The 12,467-nt window shown below is 43.5% G+C and overlaps 1 protein-coding gene across 3 annotated transcripts in view; it reads right to left on the minus strand.

Annotated features, from left to right (window-relative positions):
- TTYH3 (tweety family member 3) overlaps positions 1–12,467 on the minus strand; it is a 74,319-nt gene that overhangs the window by 35,653 nt on the left and 26,199 nt on the right. For all 3 annotated transcript variants that reach the window (XM_048320533.1, XM_048320532.1, XM_048320531.1), the window contains exon 2: positions 1,174–1,343. In XM_048320533.1, the coding sequence (XP_048176490.1) occupies positions 1,174–1,343 (170 nt within the window). The remainder of the gene's footprint in view (positions 1–1,173; positions 1,344–12,467) is intronic.

Here is a 12,467-nt window from a genome sequence, read left to right on the forward strand (position 1 = left end):
CACCACAGAATGTCTGCTCTGCACTGTTTGTTCCAACACTTCAATGCTTTGCTGTTCTCCTAAGTGAGTGCCTCGAAAGAGCAAATACACAAGTGCATCAGCAGCACAGTCTGGCTCCCGAGCAGCCCAGCCTGGCCTTCAAGGAACACCTCACCTCCCGAGGGATCACACACCCCACCCACCACCTATCGGCAGGCTAACGCAAAAAGTAAACCACAAGGCACTGACAGATACCATCATCTCATTGCTCCCTCCTCTCTGACTAGGGGACTGCCCCCAGACCTGCCAGACCCACAAAGCAGCTGAGACCATCTGGAGTCTTGGGCAAGAGTAGATGATGTTTGGAATTGGAAAGAAACACAAATTGGAAAGTGCTCAATATAGGGCACACATCCCGAGTACTCATTCTCCCCAAGTCAAAACAAGATCAAAGGCTGCTTCCTTGCTTGCATGTCTGCAAACCTGTCCCTGCTTTTAGATGCCCCATCATTCACTTTTGAGGAAATGATCTCCTTTTAAATTCTCCTGCACCCATTCTCCACTAATTACTGGGTTTTTTCTTGTTTTTCAGCAATCCTTCTTTCCACCTCACCTCCAAAAGCTTCTATTGCTCAGTCATAACAGGAAACACTGCTGACCCCAGCACCATTATTAGCAGCCCTTGGAGATGGCACATTAGTACAGATAACAAAATGCAGCAGTGTCTTACACAGGCTACAAAATCTGAATGCTCCCTCCAGTCGAATACCAATCCTTCCAAATCCAAAAGAATCATCTATGTCTCTTTCTTCCTAATCTACTCTCCCACACAGTGATTCTTTTTGGACACCAGATTCTGAGAAATCTGCATTTAGACCTGATAAATATTTCAGCTGTATCCATCCTGTTTAAGCAATAAGCTCCCAAGGACAGAGGGTCCTTGATTTATCACTTGAGAAGTATCAAAGAGCAGGACATTAGCTATTCCTTTTCACACTGCTCAAACCACCAGGCAGCTCTGCAAGTGGTAGAAAGGAAGGAAATATATTACAGATATTTCAAAACATACATACATCAAATGGAAAGAGGCATTATTGCCAATAGTCACAAACTAGAGACAGAGCATTTGAAGTGTGAGGACGTGAGACAGGGTGCCCCAGAGAACGGGGACGATGCCCTTGGGCTGGGCCGTACCTGCACACGAGGGTGGCGATGATGACGCACCAGGCCGTGCAGCAGCAGTCAGCATTGAGGTGCTCCTCGCTCTTGCGGTGGCGGCAGCAAAGCCAGAAGGAGTAGAACAGGAGGAAGAGCAGGTCCAGAGCCAGGCAGGAGAGAGCGATGCCACCCAACAGCAGCAGGGCCTGCGGGGAACAGAGACGGGTGTCACAGCTGCCCACAGCAGGGGAGGTCAGCCAGGGCCCGGCTGTTTGAAGGCTCTGCAAGGCATACCTTGAAAACAAGTCATTTTGTGGGTTTGGCATATTTTTAAAATATAAACAGGCGATTTTTTTCATCCCCCTTGCTCCGTCCCACTCAATGAAACCACATTCAGTCGCTCAGCAGTAAATAGCTGAGCCATTTTGTCTGTCCCAGCCTGCAAACAGCCTAAGTTAATCAGAGGGTTTCCTCTTTACTACTGATCACAGGTCAGCAGATTTAGAGAACAAAAATAATAAAAAAAATAGTTCAGCCAGCTGCCTCTATCTGTACAGTTTTTTAATCTTCATGAATAAATATAGAGGCTTATTCATTGGAAATCCAAGTGCATGAGTGGGTTTGAAAGGGGGTGGAATTTATTATACATGCATGAGATTGATTTTTTAAAAAATTAATCTCCATGCAATGCTTCTGTTCAAGGTAGACCCAGAATAAATGCTAAACCCCTCCATACACCATCCACTTATATAGGTACAACAAACTTGAATGCTACAGACACACTTGAAGCAGTCACAAGCTGAGTTAGTGTGAATTATACCTATTTCTAGCCATGTTCCTGGAGGAAAGGGAAGTTGTAAGTGTTTAACTCCCTTTCAATCTCTTTTTATTCAAAAAAATCCTGGTTAAAATCAAAAAATGCAAACCAATTTTGTTAAATAAAATTTTAAAAAATAAATCCATTCCAACACCATTTCTAGCCACATTTTCCCACCTGCACGAATCAAGCAAAAGGATACAATTTTATCCATAAGGATTTTTTGATAAATCCTTCCTAGTGGTGACAAATGCCAACTTACTAGAAATTCTTTAAATATCTGGAAAGGTTCCAAGTTACTTACTGCTGCCCCAATATTGGGAATGCAGACACAGATCTGTATCAGCTAACCTAGAACAAAGGTCTGGGTTTTCAAATCAGTATCTCTTTTCCTCCCCATGCAGAAATTCCTTAAAGAACATTTATATGCTTCCTCCTGATTGAAACAATAACTTCCTGCTGATCAAAAGGAATACAACAAAGAACGCTGAGGTTGAAGTAAAGAACTTTCACAACTGGTGGCTATTTCTAACAGAGTCTGGTAGGAACTTGCTCTTTGTAGGCTTTTCTTTCCCCTCTTTCCCCTGCTCTGCTCCATAGGTACTCCCTGCTGAGTGATTATCCTGGCAAACAAGCCACACAAGGCCCTTCCCAGCCAAGAAATGTCAGCCATACATAACAAGGTCCACACCAGTTAAACCCAAGTGCTGCACCACAGATACTCCACGTAGCCACTTGCTCTTGGCTTTCCCAGCCTTTAGAAGCCCTCCCAAAGCCCACTAAGCACCCTGGGATGGGGGGAGCTCACAGGTGCTGCTTTCCCAAACTAAAGAGCAGAAACTCAGTCCCGTTGTGCAAAGGGAACTCTGGGATCTCTACCAGCGAGGAGTGGGGGTGGAAGGGAAAAAGCCCAATCCCCCTTTCCCATGCTTTCTCCAGATGGTGTGAGTGCTGCTTGAGTTCCTGAGCAGAAAGGGGCCTCTGAGAGGGAAGCTGCACTTGGAGCCCCACATTCCCCCACTTCTGAAGCCTTGCCATGCATGAGCACTCGATGCTAATTCAACTAACACATTTGGCATACCAAAGCTCCTCAGGGATACTCTTTATTTTTTATACATGTCAGGCTGCTGTAAGGCAAAGCTTTCCTGCCCTGCTCGCCTGCACTTCTTTCTTCACACCCTCAACCCTCCTGCACATGCTAAAAGGCATTACTGCTGGAAAGACAAACTCAGCTGAAAACATCCTCCCAGAAAATCTTTTATCAGCAAAAAATGCACACTGCAGCTCCAGATGTAGGAGAACCACCCCCATTGAAAGGAAACACTTAAAAAAAAAAAAAAAAAAAAAAAAAAAGGAAAAATGAATATTAGATTGCCAACCAGCAAGCAACCTGAAGTCCTGGCTTTGAAGGGACACCTAATACATGCTTTAAATTTGCATCTGCCCAAAAGGACTTATCTGGCCACTATACCACAATCTGCATTTCATTTTCCAGAGAATATTTGTTTTCCATTAGTGGATATGTGCCATGACAACAAGTGAAATCATCCAGCAGAGCAGTTATTAATCTTTCTGACTGATGAGTGAGTTTAGGACCCAGGGACTAGCTGGCAGTGAAAGCCTGGTCACAGCCAAAGATAGTCCTCTGCCTGCTTGTCAGGATTAAACTACAGTATTTAAAATAGGGGGGTTGAGGCTGGATAAACCCTTAGACATTCTATCCTGCAACAGTAAATCTGGGACTCGGTTATCCAAGGCCACATTATTCCCAAGTAAATGTAAAATTATGCACTGGGCCTTTTGCCACAAAAGAGCATCAATTCGTCTTTGAACATTTGCTGAGCTATCAGAACCTTTATAGCAAATGATGCATGAACTGCCCTTACAGGAAAATGGAGACAACTTGGAGGAACAGCATTTTACCACTGCACTGACACTAATGGCAGAAGTAGAGACAGAGCAGTCCCTGAAAACGAGAGTAAATCCAAGTGATATCTGCCAGACTGGCAGGAGACGAAGCTACAGTGTCAGAAAGCACTTTCAAAATAAAAGCTGCACACAGGGAAGTAACCACAGGAGCACTTCGAGCCTGGAAAGGCACCACAGGACCTGAAAGCACTCGGTGTTGAGCAGGGATGGTGCTGCAGTGTTAACAGCCTCTCTCAGCTCCAGCGTGGCTGCTGGGATTCGTGGTACTTACCAGCTCCATGGGAGTAAGATGCCAAAAAAGGGGCAGAAAACATCTAGATCCTCATGTACAGAAAGGGGAAACAAAGAGCACAGCAAAAACATTCCCCACAAAGCTACCCAGGGGCTGGTCAGCTCTTCCACGTGGTATGGTGTTGATATCATTCCTAAGGACTTATAGGGAGATGAGCCTTCAGTTTGCTCAATCCCTGCTCTCCAAGACCCTGCCTTATGTCACTGGGGATCAAATAAACCAAGATACAGCCTTGTCTGCTGGATGAAAAATCCCCATGTGAAACAGCTGCTTTCAGCTTGCAAGTTCCAAAGGGTGATCCACACCCCTAGTTACCTGCATGTATCTATGGACTGTGCTCCTGGAAGGGTAATTTTAGCTGCTGAAACTGCACTTACAGGAGGATACTTCATCCCATCCAACAGACGAAGTCACAAAGAAAAGAGATCTACATAAGAACATAAGAAAAGGGATACACAAGATGTATTTATTTCCTTAGAAAGGGGGAAAGCCTAAATAAAGCCACAAGGCACCACAGTGCAGGAGGTAAACTCTGCGTTGCATTAATGTTAAATGTCAAGGTTTATACCACTGCAATAAATGTTGTTTGCTCATCACCTGACTTTACAGAAGAGTATTGGCTTAGGGACCTTTCTTCACACCACCATGTCCCCTCTGCCATGAAGATTATTTGGCACAAAAAGAGCTGGCAGCAGACTAGGTTTAAGAAGTTAATGCTGAATACACAAGGGCTCAAAACAATCCAGGTGTTCAAGTACAAGTTTTACCAATCTCAATTTATCCAACTTCCAATTACCACACTCTTTAAACCTTGACTGCACTAAGAGCAGTAGGGAATAGTGAGAACCTCTTCACATGGAATAGACAATTGCTATTTTACTACTAGTTAGAAACTCTACTAAAACTTCTTAAGAAACTTGAGAGCAAAGCCAAAGCCTTCAGGTGGTTCCTGAGAAGCACTGCAGTTTCACTTTTAATCTTCCATCAATGATTTGAAAGGTATTCCATCTTAAAACTTCATCATTTCAGCCCACAGAACAAAAGAGCTACAGCTTTTGAGCACCTCAAGAACACAGCTGTCTTAATCATTGCCAGATTGAGAACAGTTTACCTTAAAGCTAGCTTTTGCCAAAAGAAAGCTCCCCATTGAATCTGCAGCTAGTATTCTTTCTGTATTTCCATGCAGCGACTTGAGACAGTGATAATAAAACAGAGAGAAGAGGTTAAAGGAGTGTGGGAAGAGAAAAACGTTCACCCAGAAGAACAAATGAAGCAACTTGGGCTGCTGCCAAAGGAGCACTCATCTCTATTTATTCCATGAAGGACGGAAATCATCTTAGCAAGAAAAGAAACTGCTGTGGGATAGTGTGATGCCTACACTACTTCCTACACCACTTTCTTTTTTTTTTTTTTTTTTTTCTTCCAGACTTCAGGACATCTCTCTAAAAAGCTTCTGTACTCACACATGATAAGCAGCTATCTCCTACTAAACTAACTGATTTTTTTTTTTTAATGCTGGCAATACAAGGAACACTCTGACCTCCTCATCAACTTGCTCTGAACATGCTGTGTGTTCAGAGACTTGATTTTCAGTACTTAAAAAATGCTGTACGAGGCATTTGTTGAGATACTTGAGTGTCTCAGGATGTCACTCATCCCACAGCCCCTACAGAAGGGTAGGGAACACAGCCAACCCTGTATTGGCCAATGTGATGTGGGGGGAGGATGCGGAAACCACTGCTGATGTCAGCACTAAACCATCCCTATCTCCTCACGGGGGACAGGCCTTCCCAGGCCAATTACTGTGCTCAGCACTGTGGAGGAGCAAGGCTGGGCAGGAAATGTGCTGTGGAAGAGGCTTTTCCCACGGTAGTGGGATGAATTCTCTTCCATGAGGGATCCATCTGCAACAGGGAAGAGCACCATGGAAACAGAGAACGGGTTCCACCATCTCATCTCCTACAGACATCTCCCAGAGAAAGCACACTGGTAAGGGACGGCAGTAGATTACAGATATATTTAGGGCAAGTCCACACTGGAGCAAGCAATATAGGCCAACACTTCGCCTTCAGCTTTTTTTGGGTATTGGCTTCCCTTTTCAGAAAGCAGGAAATGCCAAGGATTGTGTCATGCTTTTTTCTGTTTGTTTTTTTTTTTTTTTAAACACCTTAAGACAATACAGAAGACAGATTAGAATAAAAACAGATCTGCAGCTAAAACCTCTCCTAGCATGACTCCATCACTCAATTCCATTTACCAAGTTGGTTACATGAGCAGGCCAGTTTCCTCAACACTCTACATAGGCATGGGCATTACACAGTTATTTGGTATTAAAGCTGTGAACTAAAGCCACTTTAATTACAAATGAGTGTTCACACAAGGTTTTAATGCAGTTTAACTAGAACGGCCTTAATTCAGTGTAGTTTAATTCACTTTAGTGCATTTAAAGTGGTTTAACTAACCTGTTTTGAATTTATTCCTCCAGTTAATTCAGATTAATTTCTCAAGTGTAAGCAAAACCAAGAACAAGGCTAGGTTGATTAAAAATTCATCACAATTTCCTCCATACTAACATTGTGATCCCTTATTTCATAATTAAAGACTTTCAATATTGCCTTTATATTTGGTCCAATTTGCAGGACAATATGGCAAAATAGAGGCCAAAAAGACACAACTTGCTGATCCTTGGCTTATTGCAGCAATCAACTCAATATAATCACTGCCATGATTTTGAGAGCTGTGGTTGAATAGCACATAGCTCAGGTATGTCTGCACACCTCAACTTCCACAGGTTCCATGTGGGTAGATGCTAGAATTCATCAGAGCAGCTCATATCACACACCAAAGAGAGATGGAAAGCACAGAGTAGAAAGGATTTGCTTAACAATTGGGTTGCATATTTTCTCCTGCCCATTAATGCAGATCTAAGCTGTGCTAATCAGCAGTGAACACTGGAGTCCTATTGGGTTGAAGTCAAATAACAATCCATTTATTCCCTGAGTTGTTACCAACTCAGCAATCTCCATCTTACACAGCAAGGAAACATTCCCAGAGGTAAGGGGGTCCTCTAAATTGGATGTTCTTATCCCTAGTTTCTCCATAATGCTGGCTGAAAGCCTCTGTGCACTACAGCAATGAAAAGAATGAGACACTCTCACCAAATTCAGTTTCCACTGACAGGTCCCCACAGACTAAATCTTTATTAAATGAGGCTTAGCTCAGAACTGGCAGCTTGTCAAATGAGCATTCTCACTGAAAAGGCCAATTTCCTTTCTGGGGATTCTGCAAATTCCCTTGCAGGACTCTAAAAAAAACCCACCACCACGGATGCATCGGTGTTCATGCAGGTCTTTGCCCCAAATCCCAGACCAGCAAAACATGTAAGGAATCCTCATGGGAACAGGCCTGCAGCTTTAGAAGGTTATTTCTTCCTAGCATTCCCAGCTGGACAAAGTTACAGCCATTAGTTAACTTTGTTAAAAGGCAAGAATCAGATAATTATTTGGGATATTGAGGTGAAGGGCACCAAAAGGGTAGCTCGAGGAATTTGGCAGGTATCCTGCACCATTCACATCCACACTCAGCTTGCCCAGCTCACCCGTGGCAGATCCACACAATTCCACCAGACATTCCATTCTCACATCAGATTAGCTCACACATTCCCACCCAACAGTGGCTCCTCTACTTGAGGTCTTTTAGAAGCCACTCGATTTCCTTGGTTAGAAAACTGTATCAATCCATGAATGTCTTAAGACACAGGCTCCTCACAAGGAAAATTTCCAGCAAACTGGATAATGGAAAGAAACCCTATGCTATAAAGGGAGCATGAATTTAATGCTTCTACAACTCAGGGCTAAGCAAGCACTGCCTGTATTACCTGGTTCGTGCTCAAGTGCTGTATAAATTCCCATGCCAAGACAATTCCCCAGCTCCAGCCCTCCAGCAGGAGCTCAGCTATGCTCATGCAAGCCTCGAACTCCCTGAAGGCAAGATGTGGTACTGCCTGCAGGCAGGGACCTGGGCACACTTGCAGAGCCCAGCACGTGAGTGAGGCAGCACTGCTGTGTTTTAGAAAAGAAAAAAAAAAAAAAAAAAAAAAAAGCAGGAAACACTTAGGCCTGAAGCCCAGTGATTTAATCCAATTTCCATCCTTTTTTCCCTTCCCCCTCCTACAACATGCACTCTCAGAGACAATACACTTCATTTAGAGGGGAAAAACATGATCTCTCCTAAGTGCCTGTCCTTACACTCTATCAAGCCAAGTGCTGGGACACTGCTTTTTTTAATCTATGATGGCCATTCATGCTCTGGCACAGAGCAGCCTCAAGGATTTTCTTCCAAGACCCCAGCTGTACAGAGTCTGTGCTTTACTCCACGTTAGCTGTTCTTCAGATATTGCTGTTCCTTATTAGATTTGGGTTTCAAACCCAAGTGTTCATCCCACTCCTGTGAATTTTAAGAATTCCCCACAAAGATTGGGCCTTCCAGTAGAGGAAGCACCATCTACAAGTCTCCTGTTCTTCTGCAGAACTCTGTCCTTTGCAGCAGACATGGCACCAGTTCAGATTAAATGCAGTATTTAGGCTCACAGCAACTTCCTGATCTTCTTAATCATCTCTTCTTAAACCAGCCAACCAAATCTGAACTGATCAGCCACTATGGAGTTTGAAGACACTGAGCCCAATCCTCAGCTCTGATGTCCTGGCGGGGAGGTCACTGCAAGCTGCACACACCAGTCACCAGTATTTTGCTATTTCTGTTGGGGGGAGGATAAACAAGGCACTGGGGAAGGAGAGGAAAGAGCACAGAAATGAGCAGAGCCACCCCAAAGTGGAACAGAAAACAAATACTTGTCCCAGTCGTGGAAACTTTCCCCAACCCATCAACAGGGCTAGCCCATCCCATCACAGGGATGGCAGTGTTTCCATGAGCATGACTGCTGTAGATAACGTGGTTCTGCTCCCTTCTGCCATTATTTTGCATTATTTTGAACTTGCTGGTTTGTCTTCAGGCACCATTTTAATCCCATTTATGTCTTGAGAGTTTTGGCACTGAGCAACTACAGCTGCATGCTATAAACTTGAGCATAACATTTGCTGCACTGAACCACAAAAGTTATACAGAATAACAGAAAGAACCCAAATTGGAATGGAAACTCTTAACATCAAATTGTTACTAATGTTAGACTTGAAAGGCAACTTAATGTTGCCTTTTTTTAATGTGTACAACTTGTTCCATATCATTAGCACAATGAAGAGGTCTTTTTCTAAACTGCAGCTATTAGGAAAATGTCTAAGTGAGAAGCTTTAGCACACACTTCAGCATTTGGAGGCACCCGAGTTTAAAAAAAAAAAAAAATTTAAATTAATTAGAAGGAAAAGAGATATTTTCTAGCCAAGATTACAAACCCACTGCAAATGGCTTCATAAACTGCTTTTATTAGCACTGAATAGACAGGAAGGTAAGTAGCAATAATTGGGCTTCTGCATTTATGTGTCAGTGGTGGCAATGGATCATTTTGGTGTACTCAGGTGTCTTTGACAGGGAGATCCACATCCAGTTTGACTTCAGGTTGCAAACAGCCCAATCTTCAGAACAAGGAGTAAGACGTTTTGGAACAACATGAAAATAACCAACAGGAAAACACCAGAGCACTGAGTTTCCATAATATTTACCCTACCCAGCTTCACTGGCATTTGTCTACGCAAGTGAAGCAGGTCAAAAGGCTGTTTACACAGCAAAATCCTAGTGCAGTTTGTAATACACCGTAAGCCTACTACAGGGTGAGAGAAGCAGCACTCCTGATTACATTAGCAAATGACACTGGTCTGGCTGCCCCGAGGACTGACCTCTGGGAGGGGATAAAGAACAAAATCAAAGGCACACTGCCCTACATCTTCAGAAAGTCACAGCCCACTGTGCAACAGCCAGCAGCCCACATGACATCTTCCTTAAAATAATTTGTATTTGAAGCCAGCTTTAATGCAGTATGTCGGTCATGTGGAGAGGCCATGAAGAGCTGGGAAGGGGCAATATCCCATAGGGACAGCTTCTATAAGTTGGGGAAGGGAGAACAGAGACCTCTGACCCATCTATTGACTGTGGACCTGCACTGACCTCCTTGCACAAACAATGCAAACGTGCCATTTAACTGCCAGAGACAAACAAGTGCCATGCTTCTCACCATAAATTCACTCCAAACTGCCTCTTTCAAGACTACTGCAGTCAGAGTTTAAAAAAAGAAATAATTAAAAAAAAAAAAACCAACAGGGGAAAGAAAGGGAGGAAATCTCTTCCTTCAACTTAAAACTGTACCTTTCCTTCCCATAAAAGAGGCTCCTTCATGTGCAGGAAACATTTCCATATCAAGTCTTCCTTAGTTTTATTTTGGGGTTGAGTTGCCTTTTCTCCTTTTCTTTCTTTAAAGAAGAAAAAAAGCTCTCAAAAACCCCTCTGGGACAAAGACTACCAATATTCACTATTGAGAACCTTCAAACCCATGAAAAAAAAATACCATAGAGGGACTAATGGAGGAAGCAGATCAAAAAAACTATCCAAGCTAGCCAAGACCCACCACAGTCACAGCTGGAGCCCGTGTTTCTGCACCACTGACAACACTGGGAGCATCATTAACCACTTCTCCTCAGCCTGTGCAAGGGAGGCTAGGGAGCTAAGAAAGGCCAACTGCAGACTCCTCGCCAAATGTGAGAAGGGATTAGGGCCTTCTCAGGCTGCTACTCCTGAAGGGAAATGCAATCTGAGTAGGGAGTTTTCTTTGCAGCTCTCCCCACCGGCAGTGCAGAGCTGCAGATGGTCCTCTCAGCAACCAGGGTCAAGCTCCCCCTCAAGAGCAGCATTCTGGTGAGTGGTCACTGCCTCACCCCTCTGCTTATGCTCCCCAAAGTCATCCTGATAAAAGGGGAGCACACGCTTTTTAAATTCACCTCCTGAATGCCACTCCTGAGTGAACAGGGGCTCAGCTAACAGCAGATGCACTTATAGAATAGAACCCTTGCAGTTACAAGCCAAATCTGTTGCCCCAACACATATTCACGGAGGGCATCAATCTCACTCTCTGGCTCTGGTTCTGAGCAGCTCTTCTTGCAGTTTCTTCATTTCCCCACGGGGTTGGGGGAAGAGGGGAATCTGTCTCCTTTCAACTGTTTCAAAGCTGTTTAACTCTCTTAGGGTTTGCCTGCAAAGCTGAAAGCTGTCATGGACCACTGGCCTAAAAAAATGTAAAGTACTTGGTTTATATCGACTGTTTAAAGACAAATACACCTCACTTTTAGCTTCCTTTACTACCAAGTTTGGGAATACGTAGGACACAGGGCTATTTGGCTGTAAATAGAGGTTACATCAGTTAAAAGGAGGAGGTGTTTGCCCCACTGTGTCCTAATAGGATTTTTCATTAGTTGCTTTGCTTTCCCAGGACGTACACATCATATCCACTAGAAATCAATGCATTTTATAGGTAATTTAATACACACACAGCCTGCCTTCAGAGATCCTCTTATACTGCTCATGAGATCAGTGCTGGTAGAATTCCTCGAGTTCCTGCACTGATATTCATTCATTCAGCAATTCTTCTGAACCACAGAGATTGATTTTTCAGGAAAGTTGCCAGAATTCTCTTAGAGGTTCTGCTTGCACTTATGTCATGGCTATATTTAAAGAAGGAATCCCACTAAAGTGGTTTATAACGTGCTCTGGCAGGACAGTGTAGACAGAGCTAAATCCTATTAAGCTACTTAAGTTGCTTTCCCCCTCTGAAGTCATCTGTCAAATGCTGGTCCTAGACATAACAGCCAACTATCAAACTAGCTTATCAAGAGTCATGCTTAAAATACCAAACAAAACTATAAAATGCAATCATCACACACATGAGGAAGAGAAACTGGGGCAGTGTGCTGTTCCAGTAACCTCCTGGGATCCCAGAGGGTGGAGAAGGCTGGTGATTAGCTTTTCATTACAGTTAGATTGTAACCCACTTGCACACTACTGGACTTTAATAAAGAGAAAATAAGAATGACTGTGTCTTTAATGTTAGCCTTGACTCCTCTGAAAGGACTGTATGGACAATACATGAATGTAAGGCATACTTTTAAAATAGAGATCACACTAACAGGGCAGGAGGGAGTACCTGGGAAAATAAAGCACCATTCAGCCTTAACTCAGCACCCCACGGAGAAGGCGGAAAGCAGCATTCATGGTTATTTCAGCTCCTTTCCCAGTAACTCAAAAATAAGCACCACAGAGTTCTGAAAAGTTAATTCCCATAAATGTTAAATG

Source organism: Corvus hawaiiensis, chromosome 16, assembly GCF_020740725.1.
Source record: "Corvus hawaiiensis isolate bCorHaw1 chromosome 16, bCorHaw1.pri.cur, whole genome shotgun sequence".
In the NCBI taxonomy this organism is placed as follows: Eukaryota; Metazoa; Chordata; class Aves; order Passeriformes; family Corvidae; genus Corvus; species Corvus hawaiiensis.